The 18,018-nt window shown below is 32.8% G+C and overlaps 3 protein-coding genes and 1 long non-coding RNA gene across 9 annotated transcripts; 2 read left to right on the top strand and 2 right to left on the bottom strand.

The window, feature by feature from the left end:
• The first annotated feature begins 1,572 nt into the window (after positions 1–1,572).
• On the top strand, positions 1,573–2,345 carry LOC120068865 (two-component response regulator ARR10-like). The gene is made up of 3 exons (XM_039020510.1): positions 1,573–1,870; positions 1,978–2,054; positions 2,145–2,345. Exons 1-3 carry the CDS (start codon positions 1,573–1,575, stop codon positions 2,343–2,345), a joined length of 576 nt encoding a protein of 191 aa, XP_038876438.1.
• A 1,868-nt stretch (positions 2,346–4,213) lies between these two features.
• LOC120068868 lies at positions 4,214–7,615 on the bottom strand. Of its 3 annotated transcripts, XR_005479381.1 has the most exons (4): positions 7,383–7,615; positions 6,445–6,617; positions 5,675–5,770; positions 4,214–4,716 (listed from the first exon to the last, which is right to left on the bottom strand). It is a non-coding gene; the product is annotated as an uncharacterized LOC120068868 (long non-coding RNA). The 3 variants fall into 3 exon arrangements; XR_005479380.1 differs by lacking the exon at positions 5,675–5,770 and having other exon boundaries at positions 7,383–7,614; XR_005479379.1 differs by lacking the exons at positions 4,214–4,716; positions 5,675–5,770 and having other exon boundaries at positions 5,779–6,617; positions 7,383–7,610.
• A 2,124-nt stretch (positions 7,616–9,739) lies between these two features.
• LOC120068853 lies at positions 9,740–13,784 on the top strand. Of its 4 annotated transcripts, none has more exons than XM_039020491.1 (4): positions 9,740–10,423; positions 11,652–12,014; positions 13,039–13,280; positions 13,358–13,784. In XM_039020491.1, the coding sequence occupies exon 1, from the start codon at positions 9,838–9,840 to the stop codon at positions 10,366–10,368; it is 531 nt and encodes a 176-aa protein (XP_038876419.1). In that variant the 5' UTR covers positions 9,740–9,837; the 3' UTR covers positions 10,369–10,423; positions 11,652–12,014; positions 13,039–13,280; positions 13,358–13,784. The 4 variants fall into 4 exon arrangements, with proteins under 4 accessions (XP_038876419.1, XP_038876420.1, XP_038876422.1 ...); XM_039020492.1 differs by having other exon boundaries at positions 9,740–10,731; XM_039020494.1 differs by lacking the exon at positions 11,652–12,014.
• Positions 12,564–14,440, bottom strand: LOC120068852 (RING-H2 finger protein ATL72-like). The gene is made up of 3 exons (XM_039020490.1): positions 13,620–14,440; positions 13,342–13,439; positions 12,564–13,199 (listed from the first exon to the last, which is right to left on the bottom strand). The coding sequence occupies exons 1-3, from the start codon at positions 13,782–13,784 to the stop codon at positions 12,851–12,853; spliced, it is 612 nt and encodes a 203-aa protein (XP_038876418.1). The 5' UTR covers positions 13,785–14,440; the 3' UTR covers positions 12,564–12,850.
• Between the last annotated feature and the right edge of the window lie 3,578 nt (positions 14,441–18,018).

The raw sequence follows: 18,018 nt of genomic DNA, 5'->3' as shown, positions 1-18,018 counted from the left end.
ATTCTTTTCATTTTATTATGTATTTCCATTCATACATGGTATAACAATTACATTGTATTCAAAAATGTTATTATCCAACAATATCAGGAGTAACTTTAGAATTATAAAAATGTGAGGAACTTATTTGGTCCACATTCTTATTATTTTCAGTTTTTGACACAAATTAAAAGGGCCTTCGAAATTTGTCATTTCCTCAGAATTTTAAAGAAAAAAGTCAAGAGTTGAGTGGCTACATCCTCACACTAACGTTAACATGCAGGAGAACATTGATAGAAAGGAAGAAGAGGCCACAATTTTATTTTAAAAGGCATGACATCATAATTGAGCATTAGGACAAATGTGAGGTTTTGATTATCGAGAATTTAAAAACGAATACTAATACGATATTTAATTTGTAATCAAACAGCAATATTTTTACAAAAGAAAAGGTAACACTTTAGTGTTTATTTATTTGTTTATTTAATAACGTACATAACACAACACTTGGTAGTGGAAATTAAAAAATTCAACCAATAACCAATGTAACTATTTTTTTAAAAGTTATAATGATTAAGTAAGGTATATGTTGTTCTATGGAAGATTATAGCAATAGTATGCAAATTATCAAAATAATATTTAACTATATAATCCATAAATTACACACAATTTTATGGTCAAAATAGATATTTTTGAACATACGTAAAAAAAAAAAAAAAAAGTTTGTTCCAACTTCAATCTTAACTTACTTCTAACTACTAATGATCGATTCCAAAAAGTATCGTAATTCTGATCTTCACATATCAATTTAGTTGAATACTTTAGTAAAAAATGTTGAAGATATACAAAGATGGAGTTGGTTAATGAATCATAATCATGAAACAGGTTTTTCGGAGAAAAGCACTTCAAAAATGGTAATAATTTTGCAAAGAAGGGAAATTATTAGGGGTTGGATAGGTTCATTCCCCCCATAACAACAACATTTATATGGTAGTCTTCTTTTACATTAAAACAACATGCCAAATTTGTAGTTTTATCTTCACAACTTAATACAATGCCCTTACAAAAGCAGGCCTCTCATTCGAATAAACATATGGTGTAGAGAGATACTTGGTGTTGTAGCTAGTCTCTCTGTGTTTGTTGCAGGATGGAATTGACAAAAAAATGGGAGGTATGTGAAGTATTCAGAGTTTTGGTGGTTGATTATGATTGTACAAGTCTAAAAATTGTGTGCAAAATGCTGGATTTGTGTGGATACGAAGGTAATTGATTAGATTTGGTATTCTATAAAGTTTTTAATAAAAAAAAAAAAAGATGAATATTGGGCTGAATTTGTTTATTATTTTACACAGTTGTTAGTGCTTATTGCGCCATTGATGCATTGCTGATGGTAAAGGAAAGGGAAAATGATATCCATCTGGTTTTAACAGAACTCCATTTGCCTGATATGGGTACATATGAATTTCTAGAGAAGCTTCAGAAAACAATGAAATTGCCAATTGTTAGTAGGTAATAATTTTTATATATGATTAGTGCACTGCAACAAATGAAATGAAATTAAAGTAGTGGTTGTGTTGTGTTTTATGATGTAAAGTTATGACGGGTGATGATAACGAGATTGCAAAGTTGGGGTGCCTCTTCAAAGGAGCAATGCTACATCTTGTAAAACCACTCACCATGAAAACTATAAGAAATCTGTGGCAATTTGCAGTTATCAAAGGAATTATTACACAACCACCTCCCAACAATAATAATCCTGTTCCTGTTCAACAACACAAGAAGATGATCCAAATTAGAAAACAACAACCTCATCATCATTCAAGGCCAAAGCTCATTTGGACTCAACAATTGCATAATACATTCTTGCACACCATTCAAGCATTGGGACTTGACAGTGAGTGTGACACTGACACAAACACACTCCTAGTTTCTCCTTTTTCTTTTGTCCTAACCTACTCATTAATTAATATCTTTCTAACTTTTGTTTCTTAATTAATTTAGAAGCACATCCAAAGGAGATACTTCAACATATGAATGTCCCTGGACTAAGAAAACAAAACATTTCAAGTCATCTACAGGTAACTAAGCACACTATACTGTATAATAAAATTGTTATAACATAATATGCTACTACTTGTTAACCTTATTCTCTTTATTGATATATGTAGAAGTTTCGTCTCTCATTAAAACGAGATGAAGAAGATGCAATTCATCAAAACAAAATTTATAAAGATGAGGAATCAGTGATTGAATTTCGGAACCAAGAAGGGGCAACAAACTCAGCATCCTCAATTATCACACTTGGAAAGGCAATGCCCCAACCATCAGCCAATTACCACCAAAGCCAGTGGAAGTCTAAATTGGTTTGAATCTGAAACACACAAAATGACTCTATCAACATTACATGTTTAAGGTTGATGAATGGAGAATTTGATGCAATATTTCTTACTTTGCATCACCAACATATTATTATCATCGTCTTTCCCAATGAAAATCATCCTTGCATTACAAAAATTCAAATAATTAATTCAATTCCAACTTCTATTAATTTTTTAAGGTTGAAAGTTCCATCTCTATTCCATTCTTTTTTTTTTTTTTTTTTAACTAATAGCAGAAAATAAAGACTAATCCGTGTTTCTTCTCAACTTTATCAACTTAAATATATTTTGTCAAAAACAACTTCATAATGTGAATGTGAAATATAGAGGATACATTTAAGCATATATTTAATTCCATTTTGAAACATAAACTATATTATAAACATAAACCATATTTGGGATTTGATATGATGTGTCAAATTTTACATTAAGATCTCGTTTAGTTACCATTTATTTTTTTTTTATTTTTAGTTTTTAGAAAATTAAGCCTACACCCAATTTAACTCTAAATAGTTTTTAAATGTTTGTTTTTGTATTTTTCAAAAAATTTGTTAAGAATTAACTCTTTATCCTAACAAGCAAACATTCTATGAAAATGAGAGAAAGTAGACTTAATTTTTAAAAACTAAAAATGAAAAATGAACTAGTTACCAAACTAGATTCAAATATTCAATATTAGGAGTTTTTGACCAAAAAAGTCTACCAAAAAAATAATAAATAAATAAATATTAAGTTCAAGATAAAACAACCTTGATCAATATTTTGCGAAAGTTTCTGTTTTTGACAATAATGCGGCCTAGGAATTGAACTTCTCAATGCCGGTTAAACATTGACAATATTTTATCTCTTTTTGGGGAATCAAACTACCTCGAGAATCACAGCACTATGTCTCCATGTTTATCACTCTACAATCAGAATTAGTATAATGAGATTCCATTGATGGTCAATCGTAATGGACCTCAATCCCACACGTTAATTAGATTGCTTTCGATCACGTTAACTTAGATACATTTTGCAAACGTAATTTTGATTATGAATGAGACGGTTTACTTTGCATTTTATGATATCATTGTTTTTTTACTGTTAACCTTTAGGGTCAATACACAATAATTGTAACCATGATAGATTCATAATTATGTTAAGTAACAATATCTAGTGGATCCTAAGTAACTTTCAAATACAATTGAATTATGTTTATTGATTATTTGGATGTGGCCCCAGATTTCACAACGATAATCAAATGGGACTCATTTTTCAGACTATATGAAATATAATTTTCAAAAAAATAATAAATATCCAACTATGTTGTCAAACTGAATATAGTTCAATTGACATATGAATGTTAGCAACCATGTGGGGTTTCGAATCTCCTCGTCCCAAATTATCTTGACTTTTCTTATAATAAAAATAAATAAATAAAACTTTTATCTTTTTTTTTACTCCTAGCCTCAGACTCCCAAACCCCTCATTCTTTCGAGATTTTTTTTTTTTTTTTTTTTTTTTTTTGGTATAGATGACCCTTTCAAGAGGATCCTATGATTGATGGCCCGTTCCCCACAAATGTATGAAATATAACATTCTGCTTAGGTCATAATGCACTATCGCATTTTTTAATGTATTGCATTAGGGGTAGCCATCATACATATCATAACCTTAACGTGATGACCAACTTTATCACGATTTTTATTTCTCTATTGTGTTTTCCCAATTTTTCTCATAGTTAGTTGTTTTTTGAGTGAGAAAAATGAATATCACAATATATCATCACGGTAGGGCTACATGACCATCACTAACACGATACATTATAAAATGTTTGTTGTATTTCTCAATTTTTCTGAAAAAAAATGAAGATCATGATAAGGATGATCATTGTGTTAGACTACCATAAACATGGTCATTTCTAACGCAATAAATTATAAAATGCGATAATGTGTTATGACATAAGCAAAAAGTTATATTTCATAAGTTTGCAAGGGGCAGGTCATCAATCATAAAGACCCTCCAAAAAGGATCATTCATACAAAAACCTCCACTATCTCTCTAAGTTTTCTACCTCTCACCCACATACCCTCTCCCCCTTCATCTTGCGTTTGTGAGACCCACAGACGATAGCTTTGCTTTTTCTTCCAATTGAACGACATCATTCTTAGTTCGCTGTCAAGACCATCGCGTCGTGGTCCACTGCTTCTAGTCGTCGCCCTTGCCAATAGCAGTGTTCTCTCTCTTTCAGTCTCTCTTTCTTTAACGATTCCTCCCTTCTAGTCGCCCAGGCCCACCGAGCCGCCTTCATGGATCCACAGTCACCGACATTTGAGGTCACCAGAATCACAATTTTGGATAAAGTTTTGGTTATCTGGGATCACTATTACAGAAATTAGATTACTTGATGTTTTTTCAATGTCAAGTAAAGGGTATACTTAACGCTAATAAAAGTGTCAAGTATTCGACTGTCAAGTATAATATGATAACTTGATACTGAAAAAATATCAAGAGAAATATTTCTTGACATAATTTCCATGTCAAGAAATATAATACACTTGACATTGATGACATGTCAAGTGTATTAATTCTTGACACTTATTACGTATCATATGTGATTATTCTTGACATTTTTTTATTTGTCAAATATATTTTTATTTTGACACAAAATAATGGTCAAGTATTCTAATTCATGACCCATTTCCAATGTAATCTATGTTTTTTTTTTTTCAAATTAAACATTCGAATTTAATTTTCATTTCTCATTTCCTACATTACATGTGTACCAATAAGACAATTTCATCAACTAAAATAAATAATTGCACATATTTCAGGTCTACATATCAGCCTATATATCTAATGTAACAATTCACAATACTAAAATAAACAATTTCATTCTTCTGTTACCTTCCATGTATATGAATGATTCCAAAAATTTACAAGACCAATCGTACAATAGTATATATACTCTAGCAATAACCCACCCCAATATATGATAATTCCAAAATTGTAAGATCAATATATGTGTTATGTATTCCAAAAATCACAACACTAAAATTCTATCATCCACCACACATTTCTTTGAAGTATATAACCTATAATGGCTGAAGAAAACATTTACACAAAAAAAAGTTTTGAGCATTCCCATGTAGCCACATATACAAAATTTATAGGAAGTCCACCTAAATATTCAGCACATTCTATGCATACTTCATCCAATTCAAGTTGCGAGTACGAGCTCCTCATATCAATCTATAAAACATAAAAACTCAAATATATATTTATTTACTATTTACACTATTTATAATGTTACAATATATATAAGTAGTTTAAAGACATACTGCATCTGTGATAATATTCTTCTCTTTAGACACGATTTCTCGCATATATCTCATAACATAATACTCACATTTGATAGTTCCCACTTGTAAAGGACACTACAATACAAAGTCAATAATTAATACATATCATACAAATGCACTAAATAAACATCATAGTGTATTAATTCTTTACACTAAATAAAAATGCCAACAAGAGCGTAACTCAACTCATAGTGTCTGTACTATCGGCCTCGAGAATTGAGGTTCGACTCTCCTACCCCACACTTTAATTACAATACCTTTCATAAAAGAAAAAAAAAAAACATTCTATACACAATTCAACTTTCAACAAACATCAAAATTAACTAATTCACTCTAGCAACACAACGAAGAAAGTGACATTGTTTAATAAGTAACCTATCAACAAAAGTATATTACTTAATATATATGCATAGAGCTTTGAACAATGAAACATCCATATATAATAAAAATAATTCTTCAGTTCTATGGAACGATGCCAAAAACTGTTAATTAGGAGAAATCTTTCTCGAAACAAGCAAATTCAAGAAAGTTGACTATGAAAGATTTTTCAGACCAACGGGATATTGGAGAAATTCTACAACTCCTTAATTTCCTTCTTTAGACTAATAAGAGGAAATACCCCATTGGTAAAGAAAACTAAGTTAAACAATGCAACTTATCTATTCACTTTAAAGCACTTGAATTCTACCTTTTTTTTCCACTTCTCAAAGTCACTATCAAAAGGACCTTAATAACAAATAAATCCGTACCAGTCTCGATAACATTTCAAGCACAAAGAATGGTTGCAGTTGGGCAAAACAACCATGTCGTTAAACTCCAAACTCATCCCTTCTATTGTACCTGGAATTGCAGACTTCTTTTTGCTTTCTATCTTCTAATTCTATGATGCCTTTTTGAAGTTGCAGAAGAGAAGGGAAGATTACTGTGGATGAGAAAAGGCCAATCCATTGGAACACCAACCAGAAAAGAACAAGAAAAATAAGTTAGAAAGCTAGGTTCCAAAACAAATTCATTGCAACAAATTTATAACTCAAGAAAGTAAAAAGTCCACTTAGGCTGCACTCACTCACCATAAAACTCTCTAATGCTTGCTTTTCTTAAATGGACATGGTATCATAGCATGGTTGCACATGACAAGAACTAATTAGATTATAATTACCTCCAATGTCAAGAAATTGAACATCAGACTTCCTTCTTCTTTTTTTTTTTCAAAGAAAATTATTTAGTTGTCAATCAGGATATAATTTAAGGTTAGTAAAAATAAGGGCCTTCAATGGGGGGAAAAATCAAGACAACATAAGCACACAAAACTAAGATCAATAGCCAATTGGTCATCACTGCCAAATAGAACCAAAATGAAAAATGCATACATTATATATACCACATAGATAAAGATTCTTAGCAGCCCCAATACACCAGCAAGGTAACAATCAATTCATTGAACTAGAAAGAGGGAAAAGGGAACAACAGGTCTATATGATAATCTCGTTTGATCACAAGCTCCATCACTCTCTTGGATAGTCTAAGGCTAGTAGTTGTGGAGATTTATTTATTTTAAAGGATGAGTGCTAGGTGGCAGAGCAGTAAAAAGAAGAATGCTTTGTTAAAAAGGGTTAGAAGGTAGAGGCGAAATAGCTAAAAAGAGCTAAAGGAATATGGAGTCGAACGAAAACTTCACTAACTTCACCTGAGTTGAACGTTTTGGAAGCTTCACCGGAGTCGAACGATTTGGAAGATTCACCAGAGTCGAAAGATTTCCAAGCTTCACTGAAGGAGTCGAACGATTTCTAAGATTAATCGGAGTTGAATCTGAGAAATCGAACGTGCAAGAGGGTTTGAGATTATGGGGGCTGCAAAATCGCGAAGGCGCAAGAAAAAGGGTTTGAGATTTTTTTCTTGATATTTAAAATATGTCAATTAAAAATTCAAAGAGGTCAAAATTATTCTTGATATGTAAATTGTGTCGAGTAAAAGTTAAGTAAAACTTGACATCTTAAAAAAGTTCGAACATATCCATGAAATCTCCACTCTTTTAACATATTACTTAGATGTTTTCTCTTTAAAAATGTCATTAAATTACGTTTAAAAAAACGTCAAGTAAGTAAAAATTGCAGTTGTCAAGTAATGTAGATTTTATAGTAGTGGATATTTTGAAGTTTTCTTGAAAATTCTTGAATGTCTATTGAACTTTGACATGAAATTAACATTACCCACAATGTTTCCGATATTAGATAAAATGGATTTAACTACATAGATTAAATCTATTGTTTAAACTTTTAAATTGGATTGAAACTTAAATTAAAATGATGATTCATGTACAAAATTAACATGTATGAAAGTTAAATTTGTAGTTTCTTCAATTTGAATAAGTTATGTTTGATTTTTGTCAAATAACAACTCAATTGAGATAAATTTGACAAATATTTATATTTTTATATTTATTTGATTTTATTTTGTATTTTTAGAGTTGTTAAGTTACTAGTCTATAAATAGCTACTTGGCTTGTCATTTGTAGCAACCATTCCAAATTGAAGAGTTTGCTCCTTTCTTTCTTTCTTTCTTTCTTTTCTTTGTTCTTGACTTGAGTTGAGAGTAAGTATTCAAGAGTTCTGCCAAATACGAGTAGTTCGAGGTTACAGTTCTACTGGAGTTAGTCGTTGTATCCTGTTGAGACGATCACTTAGTCAAATTGCAGCCCGTGCAGAGCAAATAATTTTCTTTATGACAACATTTATCAGAAGAGTGTCTCGATTATATTTTGAGTCACCAAAAGTTTTGAGGTTCTTTCAAGTCTTTGATTATTTCCATATCTAAGTCTTGTTACATCATTTTACTTATGTTTTAGTTTTGAATATTATACATTGAGTGTATTATTTCTAGTTGAGATATAATCAATGCTAGTGTATTCCGTTCATATATACTCATTTTTCCATCATAAGTTGTTGTCCATCAATATTTGTGGGTTTCAACTTTTTTTTTTTATATATAAGATATGAGTTATTCTCAGTGAAACTTGAATTGCCCATTAAATTTTGGCCTAGGATTTAATTTACCCTTAACGTTTGGGTGTTAAGGTTGGGATTTAGAAGGATAAGTGTTGTGCAACAGTAGTTAAAGGGTCGTCTTTCATTGGTGAAAGGATTTTAGTTATGCATGCTATGAATTTATGTGATGTTATTCTATGAATTCATGAATTTATAAGATATTATGCTATAATTCATATTATGGGATCTAACTGCATGTTCCATGATAGACTAGTTTAGTAACAATTGTCCTCCTACCCGTAGCTATATACACCTCAAATTCAGTTTATGTGTGCTTTCAGGTCCACCAGATTATGTGCGCCTTTGGATCCACCAAATTATGTGCGCCTTTGGATCCAACAGTTTTGTGTGTCCTTTGGGTTCACCAGTTAGTATGAATACATCTCACCTACGCTAAGGCAGGTTAAATTGTTCACTCAGATTACAACCCATGTTCAGTCTTTATTTCTTCATGTTAGGCTCCACTAGTTTAGAATATTCAATTTCATGTTGCACATGTGTTTGCATAGCTTGACCCCGGTAATGAGGTTACTTACTGGGTATTTTAAATGCTCACTTTTTTTAAAATATTTTTTCAGGTAAAGGCAAGATTGTACCAGACGCTTGACAAGGAGGTTTGTTGTAGGTGCCATATGGGACTAGAGAGTCGTTTCCGCTCAATTTTATGTTTTTGTTTAGGACTTGATGTTAGACAAAAAATTTCATGTTCCAAAAATTATTTTTTGCTAATGTTTTTAGGGGACCTCGAACAAAAGGTTTATAAATTGTCTTGAAATTGTTATATTTGTTCGAGTATAGTTCAATTGACACACGAGAGTTAGCAACTACGTGAAAGTGAATTTAATTATATATTATCTAAAGATCCAACAAGAAAAAATTAATATCAATGGGTGAAGAAATATCATTAAGAACTTAAATCATCAATTGATCAAAAAATTTAAGCGGATGGGCATGAAAAGTTTAGGATAAAATTGGAATTTTATTTGGGTGTTATAAACGCAATGTAGACTTTGTGAGAGTTAAGAGAGTGTGATTATTGGTTCATCATACAACTTGCTTTCCTTCTGCAATTCTTTAGCTTAAAGTGAGAGAAGGAAGATGGAAGCCATGGCAGAAGGGGCAACACCTTCATTGTCCGACCTCTTACTATCGCTAGAGCAAGCATCCTTCATGGCCAAGCAGCTTCCTTCTTCCTCTAACCCAACCCATCTCCTTCAAATCTATAATTCTCTCCACCAGGCCAACCTCAACCTCTCCCTTTTCCTCTCTAAAACTCAGTTCTCCCAGTCTCTTCCTCTTCCTCGCCCTTCCATCAACGAAAATTCCCTCTCCTCTGCAACCAGCGCCGCCTTCAACGACGACGGCAACGAGCCGATGCAGGTCGGCGACGACGATGATGCTGACGCTGAGCACGATTCCAAGGGCACTATTGAAATGGTTGAGGAGAAGATGAAGGATTGTTTTATTAAGAACAAGCGGGTAAAGCGCCAACTATCGCCCTCGGCAGCGGCTATGGCGGAGGAAAGACGAGTGCATCGTGATAATAGGTTTACTGCGACACCCAAGGGTTTCGATCCTCATGTTGAGAGATTGCGGGCCTTGGACCTCATTTCCCAGTTTCATGCGTGAGGCAGAGACGTGGCCGAGTTTGAAAATCGAGATGGAAGAATTTACTCGCATTCTGGTGAGGCTCTGAACATTTCAATTTATGTTATCACCATTGCTATCAGCTTTTGATTCTTCAATTAGCATTCTGGAGTGGAACTTGAAATTGAGGCAATCGGAGCCCTTTTGGTTGGATTAGCAATTTAGCATGAGGAACATACTGGGCACATTCTTTGCCTCCTTCGGAACCTTACGCTTATCGAAATTTGAAACCCCGTGAGAGTATTGTTTGTGATGATCTTTACATAATTTATGACACAATTGTCCTACTGAGTTTGTAAATTAAGTGCTGTTGTGGAAGTTCAACACTTCCACTAGCCTTCAAAGGTAATTGCATATATATGATACAAAAAGCTTTATTCTTGTTCTCACAATGTTCATGTTTAACTGTTATTAAGTTTTGGATTTCTGGCATTTCAGCAAGTCGTGAGGTCTCGTATACTTCTCTAGTCATCCTTATCTGCATCCATTGCTTTAATTCTAGTTTATATGTTTAATCTTTCCATTTATTAATTGGTGTCATTGAGAAGTTAATATCTGTTTCCGAGTTATTATGAGGAAACAACTTCTTGCCTTATAGAACAAAGCTTTAGTGAAAACACATTTGGATGGCTGTTACTTAGAAGTTCTATTAACTTGTATCTTTTGTGTTTTTACATGGATGTTAATGCATTTTAAAACAACTGGAGTTATTCTTCTTTTTTAAAATCACCGAAAAATAATATCAACCTTTAAGCCAATTTGATTTTCAAACTAGCTCCCAGATTGCCCCTTAGTTTTTTCTGCTTAATTTTGATTTATTTGGTTAATTTAAGAAAAGTCTTCAACTCAAGTTTCTTGGTGCATGTTCTTATGTTTCCTTTCTACCGTTTAGTTTTTAGTGGTAAAATGTTGTTGATTTGGTTAATTTAAGAAAGGCTAACTCGGTTTTCTTTGTGAAAAAGGTTTCAAAGTAAAGCTATTCTCTCTTGTTTCCTTCTCACCCTTTAGTTTTTGTTGCAAGTTCTATCAATTTGATTGATATAAGAAGGGCTTAAACTCAGATTTCTTGATTCATAGAAGTTATTAAGGCAACGTTGGTCAATCAGAAGATAAAAAGGAAAGCATGGACATAGTTTTATAGAAAGATACTTCAAATAGGGTTTGAATTTTCTGAGAGCATCAAACAGGAGGTGTAGCATTTTATCCAGACTTCTCATTTTGATTCATCTGTTTTTATGCGATCTGATAATCTGCCCTCTATATAGTGATGGAGATGACAACTAGGATTTATAGAGGGAACTGAAGGTGCATGGAATCTCAATGCCAATATCAAGGCTGAAGAGTAATTCAACGAGGGTCTATGTGTCATTTAAGGTTTCTTGCCAGTTTCTTTGAGAATTAGATTTCCAAGTGAGCCCTTTTGCCAGAGGTCTGGGCTGTATCAGTGCTACAGGGCTTGACCGTGCCTTCGTCAAGTCTCGATATGTTATCAATTTTGTGCTATTTCGTTTTCCCCATGGTGTGATGAAAGGATAGCATCGTTGAAGCGACAACATCAAAGCTAATATTTTTTTGCACACAGAAATCGGCAGGGTGTTGGAACACGATCAACTGCTACACAGGCTGAGGTTGACGTCTCTGTTCTGGTTTTATCTTCTGTAATTGTATTGCATAGTCGGGTATTGGAGTCTCACTCATTGCATTATGCTCATGGCCCACTCCACCGATCTCCCAAAGATACCTCGCCCACTCCAAAGTCAGTTTTGGGGGACTAAAAAGATTTTAACTTATTAATGCTTCCGTTTAGTTTTTCTTCGTCCATGTAGTCTCGATTGCGTGCTTTGAATAGTACAATACATTTTCTTGATTTAGACCCTGTGTTTTATAAGCTTCTTTCATGGCTGTAGCAGTTCCACACAATAGAAATGGCTGATGTAAACTATCGGTTTAATGAGATTGCAAGGCCACCTTGATCCTTAATATCTATGTGGCTTATTTTAGTTTCCCGAAAGAGTTGCAATGCAAGTTGCCAAAATTTCCCTTGAATGTGATATTTTATTAAGATATTTCACGTTGTTTTGCATAGGTAAATATCTTGACAACTAAAACTTAGAGAGTTAGGCTAATTTAATCTCAAAACTTTTAAATGTTTGTGCAAGCAAGAACTGTCTAGATCGTGTGGAAGTTTCTGCATCAACTTGATTCAATATCCTGGTTTAAGCACCAGGAAAAATCTACATTGCTGCAAGTTTCTGCCAAACTTCCATTTGATATATGTTGAATGAGGCAGAAATTTAAGGAGATATCCACAACGTTATGAGAATTCATTGCATTGGTTGAGGAAGCCGAAATCTAAACTACCCAATGCAAAAGAATATAGAAATAATGATTTGTACAGAAGTATGGGATATCCAATTGTGTAATCGTGCTCCTACCTATCCAGCAGTGAAGCTAATTTATAATATCATTGTACTGTTTCCATCTCTCTTTGAACTGAGGGGTTTACTGGAATGGGTTGAAGGTGTGATTGGTTGCTTGTGTTGCCCTCCGAACGGTTGGGGCCAGGTAGAAGCCAGTGTTGAGAGTGATGATCAGTTGAAATCTCAGAACCATCAAAAGACTGATCTCTGCTCACTGTCATTGGTCTTGCAGGTTTTGTTCTAAAGGAGTCTTGCAATGGCAGCCTGCAGACTGGGCATGTAGATTGCTTTCTCAGCCATACATCAATGCAGGTGAGATGAAAACTGTGACCACATTTGGGCATTATTCTCAGTACTTCCTTCTCTTCGTACTCACCCAAACAGATTGAGCACCTGAAAGTGGAGCACAATGAACCATAGTTTTAGTGGGTCAGGTTATCTATCTATCAGTCACTGAACATCTTCTACAAAACTGTAAGCCTAACTATCTATTCTTCTGCAATTAATATTCTAATGAACTGAAAGCTGTACTCACTGAGCATCTTCTACAGAACTAAAAGCCTCTCGGTCGAACTTCGTCGTCGGTATAGCAGCTATGAAAACCGGTTCGAGACCACTCGCCCGGGACTCTGGCTGGCATCAAACAACATAAAGAACCAAGAGGCTCATCATTTTGACATATAGATGCCTAGAACAATGGTACCATTCCAATCCTTGGCCACATCACTCTACTGTAATGGAATTCATGATCTAGAAGTAAATTAAAGACACACTGTGCAGATCCAGATTAAGAGAGATGACATTACTGCTTACCTGCTGCTCAAGATCGACCCTGGATTCAATCTCATAACTGGGGGTACTGGATTGAGCCGAACGAAGTCGACCACAGATGATTCTTGTACAGACGAACACTATGAATGTAGCACTCATTCCAAACCCAATAACAGTGGTAATCAAGTTCATACCAGAACCCGTCATCTCCAAATCTCTCAAATCTCAAAACTCCAACTGGAAAAATCCCAGGAATTGACTGAATCAGAAGGGGAATCGTGGGGAAATCGAATCGAAAAGAAGAAAAAGGAGAAGAGGAAGAAGAATCGTGATATGGGTTATTGGAGGTGACTGAAAAGGGAATTGGGGAAAACAGTGAAGAAAGTTGAAGTGGATGGAAGGAGAAGAAGACAGTTGGTTGTTTTGGTCATTGGAATCGTTGTCGCGGTGGGTCCATGAAGGGGGGGCACTGGAAATGGGAGATTTTCTTATCGAACGGTCGAAGAAAGTTAGTGTCAGAAATGGCGGCAAAAAGTCTGAAACGGTGAAAAAAGAAGAGCTATTTTGATGAGATTCTTCTTCTCGAAGAGCTAACGTGCGGTGGCACCCCAAACAGAATCCCAACCTCTCTGTCTCTGTCTCTCTCTCTCTGCCTCTGTTTTTCTTCTGATTGCTTTCTCAGTTTTGGCTACTTTTGGATAAGGCCGTTTGAGATTATTTCAAGCAAGTATGATTCTTGTCCACTCTTTTTTTCCCCCTTTAGTTTTTTGTTTTATTTATTTTGTTTTGTTTTGTAAGCAAAGGTATTAAATTTCTGTCAACAAGTCAACATTTTTTCTTTCTATTTTACTTCAATAGCAAATTCTAACCTTTTACCATTTGGTTGAAGAGTTGAGTTATAAAGTTGACAAGTAAACATTAATCTACCTTCGTAGGTGAACATAATATAATGTAAGAGATCTTCACTAGTGAAATGCATCTTTCTTAATTTAAATAGTTTTTAAAAAATTATATTTTGGAAATTCTTTTAAGAAATATCTACCTTCTTAGATATTCTCATCAAGATGTTTCTCAATGTTTTCATGGTATACATTTTTTTAAACCTACTTTAAGCTTTTGATTGTATTGAATTAAATTTATGAATTTGGATTGCTGGTGCAATTAGAGTATTAAAATTTTTGTTATAATGGACATTAATACTTACAAGAGATGAATCAATATTCTCATTGTATAAAAAATAATCTATGAAATATTTTTTTTAAAAGAAAAACAACAAAATGCACTTTTAAATACATTGACTAGCTTTTATCATTGGAAATTTTAAATATTTTAAAGACTTATTATGTTATCCGAAGATCATAAAATGGTTTTTATTAGAAAAAATATAATCGAAAAAAGAGGAGAAATGGTGAATCATATAAAATCAAAGGAGGTGGCCCCGTTGCCTTCCCTTTTTTGGCCTTTTCATTTTTATTTTTCATACATTGTTCTATTATATACCACCTATTATCTCAATTTTTTTTAAATAGTAAAAATTATTTGAAAAATGAAAAGAAGAAGAAAAGTAGCATATTTAAAAGTATGCTCAAATTATTGTATATAATTATCAATTATATCTTTAAAGCATACTAACTAATTAACACATCTTTTTGCTGTAAAATTGAGCACTACTTAATAGGCAAAGACATACATTATCAAATTAACTCTCCATCTCTGGTACAAGAGGAATCGTCAGCTGCATGAAGGTCGTTCAAGGACGACGTTTGCTTTATTTCATCTTATTGTCTCTATGGTTCGTGCTCGTGCTGTTTCTTGACGGGTTGATCTTCTTGTTCTTCTCTAGTTTTATTAATGTTATTTATTTCTTTGTGTTCGGTCTTTTGTTTCTTTGGGTGTTGCCTACTGTTTGTGGGTTTTGTTTTGACTTATGACTGTTTCTCTAGACCGTTATTATGTTTTCTTTTGTTATGACTTTTGATCTTTGGTTCTATTAAGAGTTCGGTCTTTGTTGTTATTTTACTTGTTGTGGTGCCTTGAACCGAGCTGTGGGATCCTCTTATTGTTGTATAATAATATTACCTATTCCAAAAAAAAAAAAAAAAAAAAATCTCCATCGCTATATATTTAGCAGTGAACTAAAGAAATGCAGTTCTACACTTATAATAATTATTATTGTTTCTATTATTTTAATCTCAATCTTAGAAGAAATGCATTGGAACTTATCTACTTTGGAGGTAGGGTATGATGTGAAGGAAGAAATGCTGGAAGTAGTGTAACAAAGGTGTGAAGTGATGGCTCTCCACTTACCATATGGCCCCCATCCCATGATACCTTCATGTGTCAAATTCATAAATAACATAGGCAACTTAGGATTTTTTACCGGTAAAAAATCTCAAACAGAGATTTATAAACACATGATTAAATAAAAATAGAATTGTATTTCAGGTTTTCAGATACGTGTTTGGACTTGTTTCGTAAAAAATCTCAAAACAAAAATTTTAAAAAAAGTGATTAAATAAAAATAGAGTTATATTTCATGTTTTTAGATACATGTTTGGTAGCATAATTTGGAAATTTAATTATAATATAAACATTTTGTAAACTAATTGTAGTTACCCACTAAATTATCAGTTGATACTAAATTATTGTTTTGTAATATTATGTAATTGGTAGAAAAAGTTGAAATTTTGGTTTGGAGTAAGTTAAACCATAGGAATTAAATTCTAAATTTTAAAATCATATGGACTAACTTTTAACTTTATCCAAATCATAGGGACTAAACTTGGAGTTTAACCTAATTTAGTTTAAGAAAATTTTCACAGATAGAAAAAATATCAAATTATTTACAAAAATAGCAAAACAAAAAAAAAAAAATACTGATAGACACAAATAGACTTCTATTAGCCTCTATCAGTCTCTATGAAAGAAGATTAATTTTTTTTTTGTGCAAATAGTTTTCCTTATTTTTCTATTTTTGAAAATCTCCCTTTAATTTATAATACGTATTTTATTTTATTTTTTTAAAAAAAGTTGAATTAAGTTTATAACATGACATACTGTATTTCTAATTTTTTTTTCTTTATTTAATACGATTCTGCATTTTAAATTTTAAAATTCAAATTCTGGATACAAAGAAATCATATTCAAATATATTTTTCTCATTTAACCTATAGTTTTAATGCACATCCAATACACATTATTTTTAACATATAGTTTTCAATATGAATCTTATTCATATTAAATTAATATTTGAACTCCTTTCAAATATTTTGTTTTCTCATTTATTATTTTTGAATCATATCCAAAATTAATAATAAAGTCTAAAATTAAACTTTATATTAAAATTTATCAACATATATTTAAAAGTTCCTAATTCTGAATTTGAATATTTCAAATTCAATTCAATGACAAATTACCTCAATGCCCTTTATAAGCTAGAAAGGGGACCTAATGGACCTGCAGATCAGAAACTACAATGATGTGAAATGAATTGGCTAAACTCATTAACCAAATTAATCAATATTCATTAATTGTGGGTACACTTCACTAAAGACCCACAAACTACAAATATGTTTTTGTGTCCATGAATATATACCAATAACAACAAGTTAGTCCTTCACGAGTGTTCGTAACACCAACTGGGTCAAATTATCGTTTTACCCTCTAGGTTACCTCTACATTCTTAAGTACTAGTGCTCCTCTAATGAACAACCTGTTTATGGTCCAACCATTAAACAAAAAACTTTCTCAGGCTAGTGAGAGAGTAGGACCCTCTGTTCAAGTTTCGGAGACACTCCTTAAGGGAACACTCATCTGCTTACCCTAAAGTCGGGAAGGAGTGAAATCCATCTTGTATGATTATGTTTCCAGCTACTCACTCAGTTTTATCCCAAAATGGTAAGCATATTGAGTCGGTGAGCTGGTCACTCTCACCCATACAAATCAAAGAATAATCCCTTTGTGAACAAGAGTTCATGATATACTCAGAGTAAGACTAAGTTGCCTAGGTCATCCTATTGAAATAGAAACGTAACTAATCAACGGAGTTACATCTAGTGGTTACTATTTCACGATTTGGTCTTGTGCAAACTCATTGCCCAGGATACCTCTACTCGCATGTCTCTTACATGAACGCGTTGGATCACTGCGTTTGTATCAAATACATAGTGGGTCATATCCATAGTGTTACTAGGATAAAGTACCCAACCTTACACTTATACTATAGACCCTTTAGGCTGTATCTTGAACATTGATCCCTATATGTCTCTACATGCAGTTCAAGACTCATAAGACAGCCTAAGATGTTAGTTTATTGGATTTTAGGATTAATAAGATAAAACTAAATAAAACATCAATAACACTTATTGAGAAAAATATTAATAATTATTTATTAATGACGATCATTTAATTACATTCACTATCTATGAGTTTTAGGGCATAA

The sequence above is a fragment of the Benincasa hispida genome, unplaced genomic scaffold (assembly GCF_009727055.1).
Source record: "Benincasa hispida cultivar B227 unplaced genomic scaffold, ASM972705v1 Contig123, whole genome shotgun sequence".
NCBI lineage: Eukaryota > Viridiplantae > Streptophyta > Magnoliopsida > Cucurbitales > Cucurbitaceae > Benincasa > Benincasa hispida.
This window is presented reverse-complemented; position numbering and strand designations above follow the sequence as displayed.

What these genes read in the sequence shown, in the direction of transcription:
- LOC120068852 (XM_039020490.1), bottom strand. Translation starts at nt 13,784, where the DNA reads ATGACGGGTTCTGGTATGAACTTGATTACCACTGTTATTGGGTTTGGA. An exon ending in GGGTCGATCTTGAGCAGCAG is followed by an intron (nt 13,440 to 13,619) that starts GTAAGCAGTAAT and finishes GTTTGATGCCAG; the next exon opens with CCAGAGTCCCGGGCGAGTGG. An exon ending in AGTTCTGTAGAAGATGCTCA is followed by an intron (nt 13,200 to 13,341) that starts GTGAGTACAGCT and finishes CTCCACTTTCAG; the next exon opens with GTGCTCAATCTGTTTGGGTG.
- LOC120068853 (XM_039020494.1), top strand. Translation starts at nt 9,838, where the DNA reads ATGGAAGCCATGGCAGAAGGGGCAACACCTTCATTGTCCGACCTCTTA.
- LOC120068865 (XM_039020510.1), top strand. Translation starts at nt 1,573, where the DNA reads ATGACGGGTGATGATAACGAGATTGCAAAGTTGGGGTGCCTCTTCAAA. An exon ending in TCAAGCATTGGGACTTGACA is followed by an intron (nt 1,871 to 1,977) that starts GTGAGTGTGACA and finishes TAATTAATTTAG; the next exon opens with AAGCACATCCAAAGGAGATA. An exon ending in ACATTTCAAGTCATCTACAG is followed by an intron (nt 2,055 to 2,144) that starts GTAACTAAGCAC and finishes TGATATATGTAG; the next exon opens with AAGTTTCGTCTCTCATTAAA.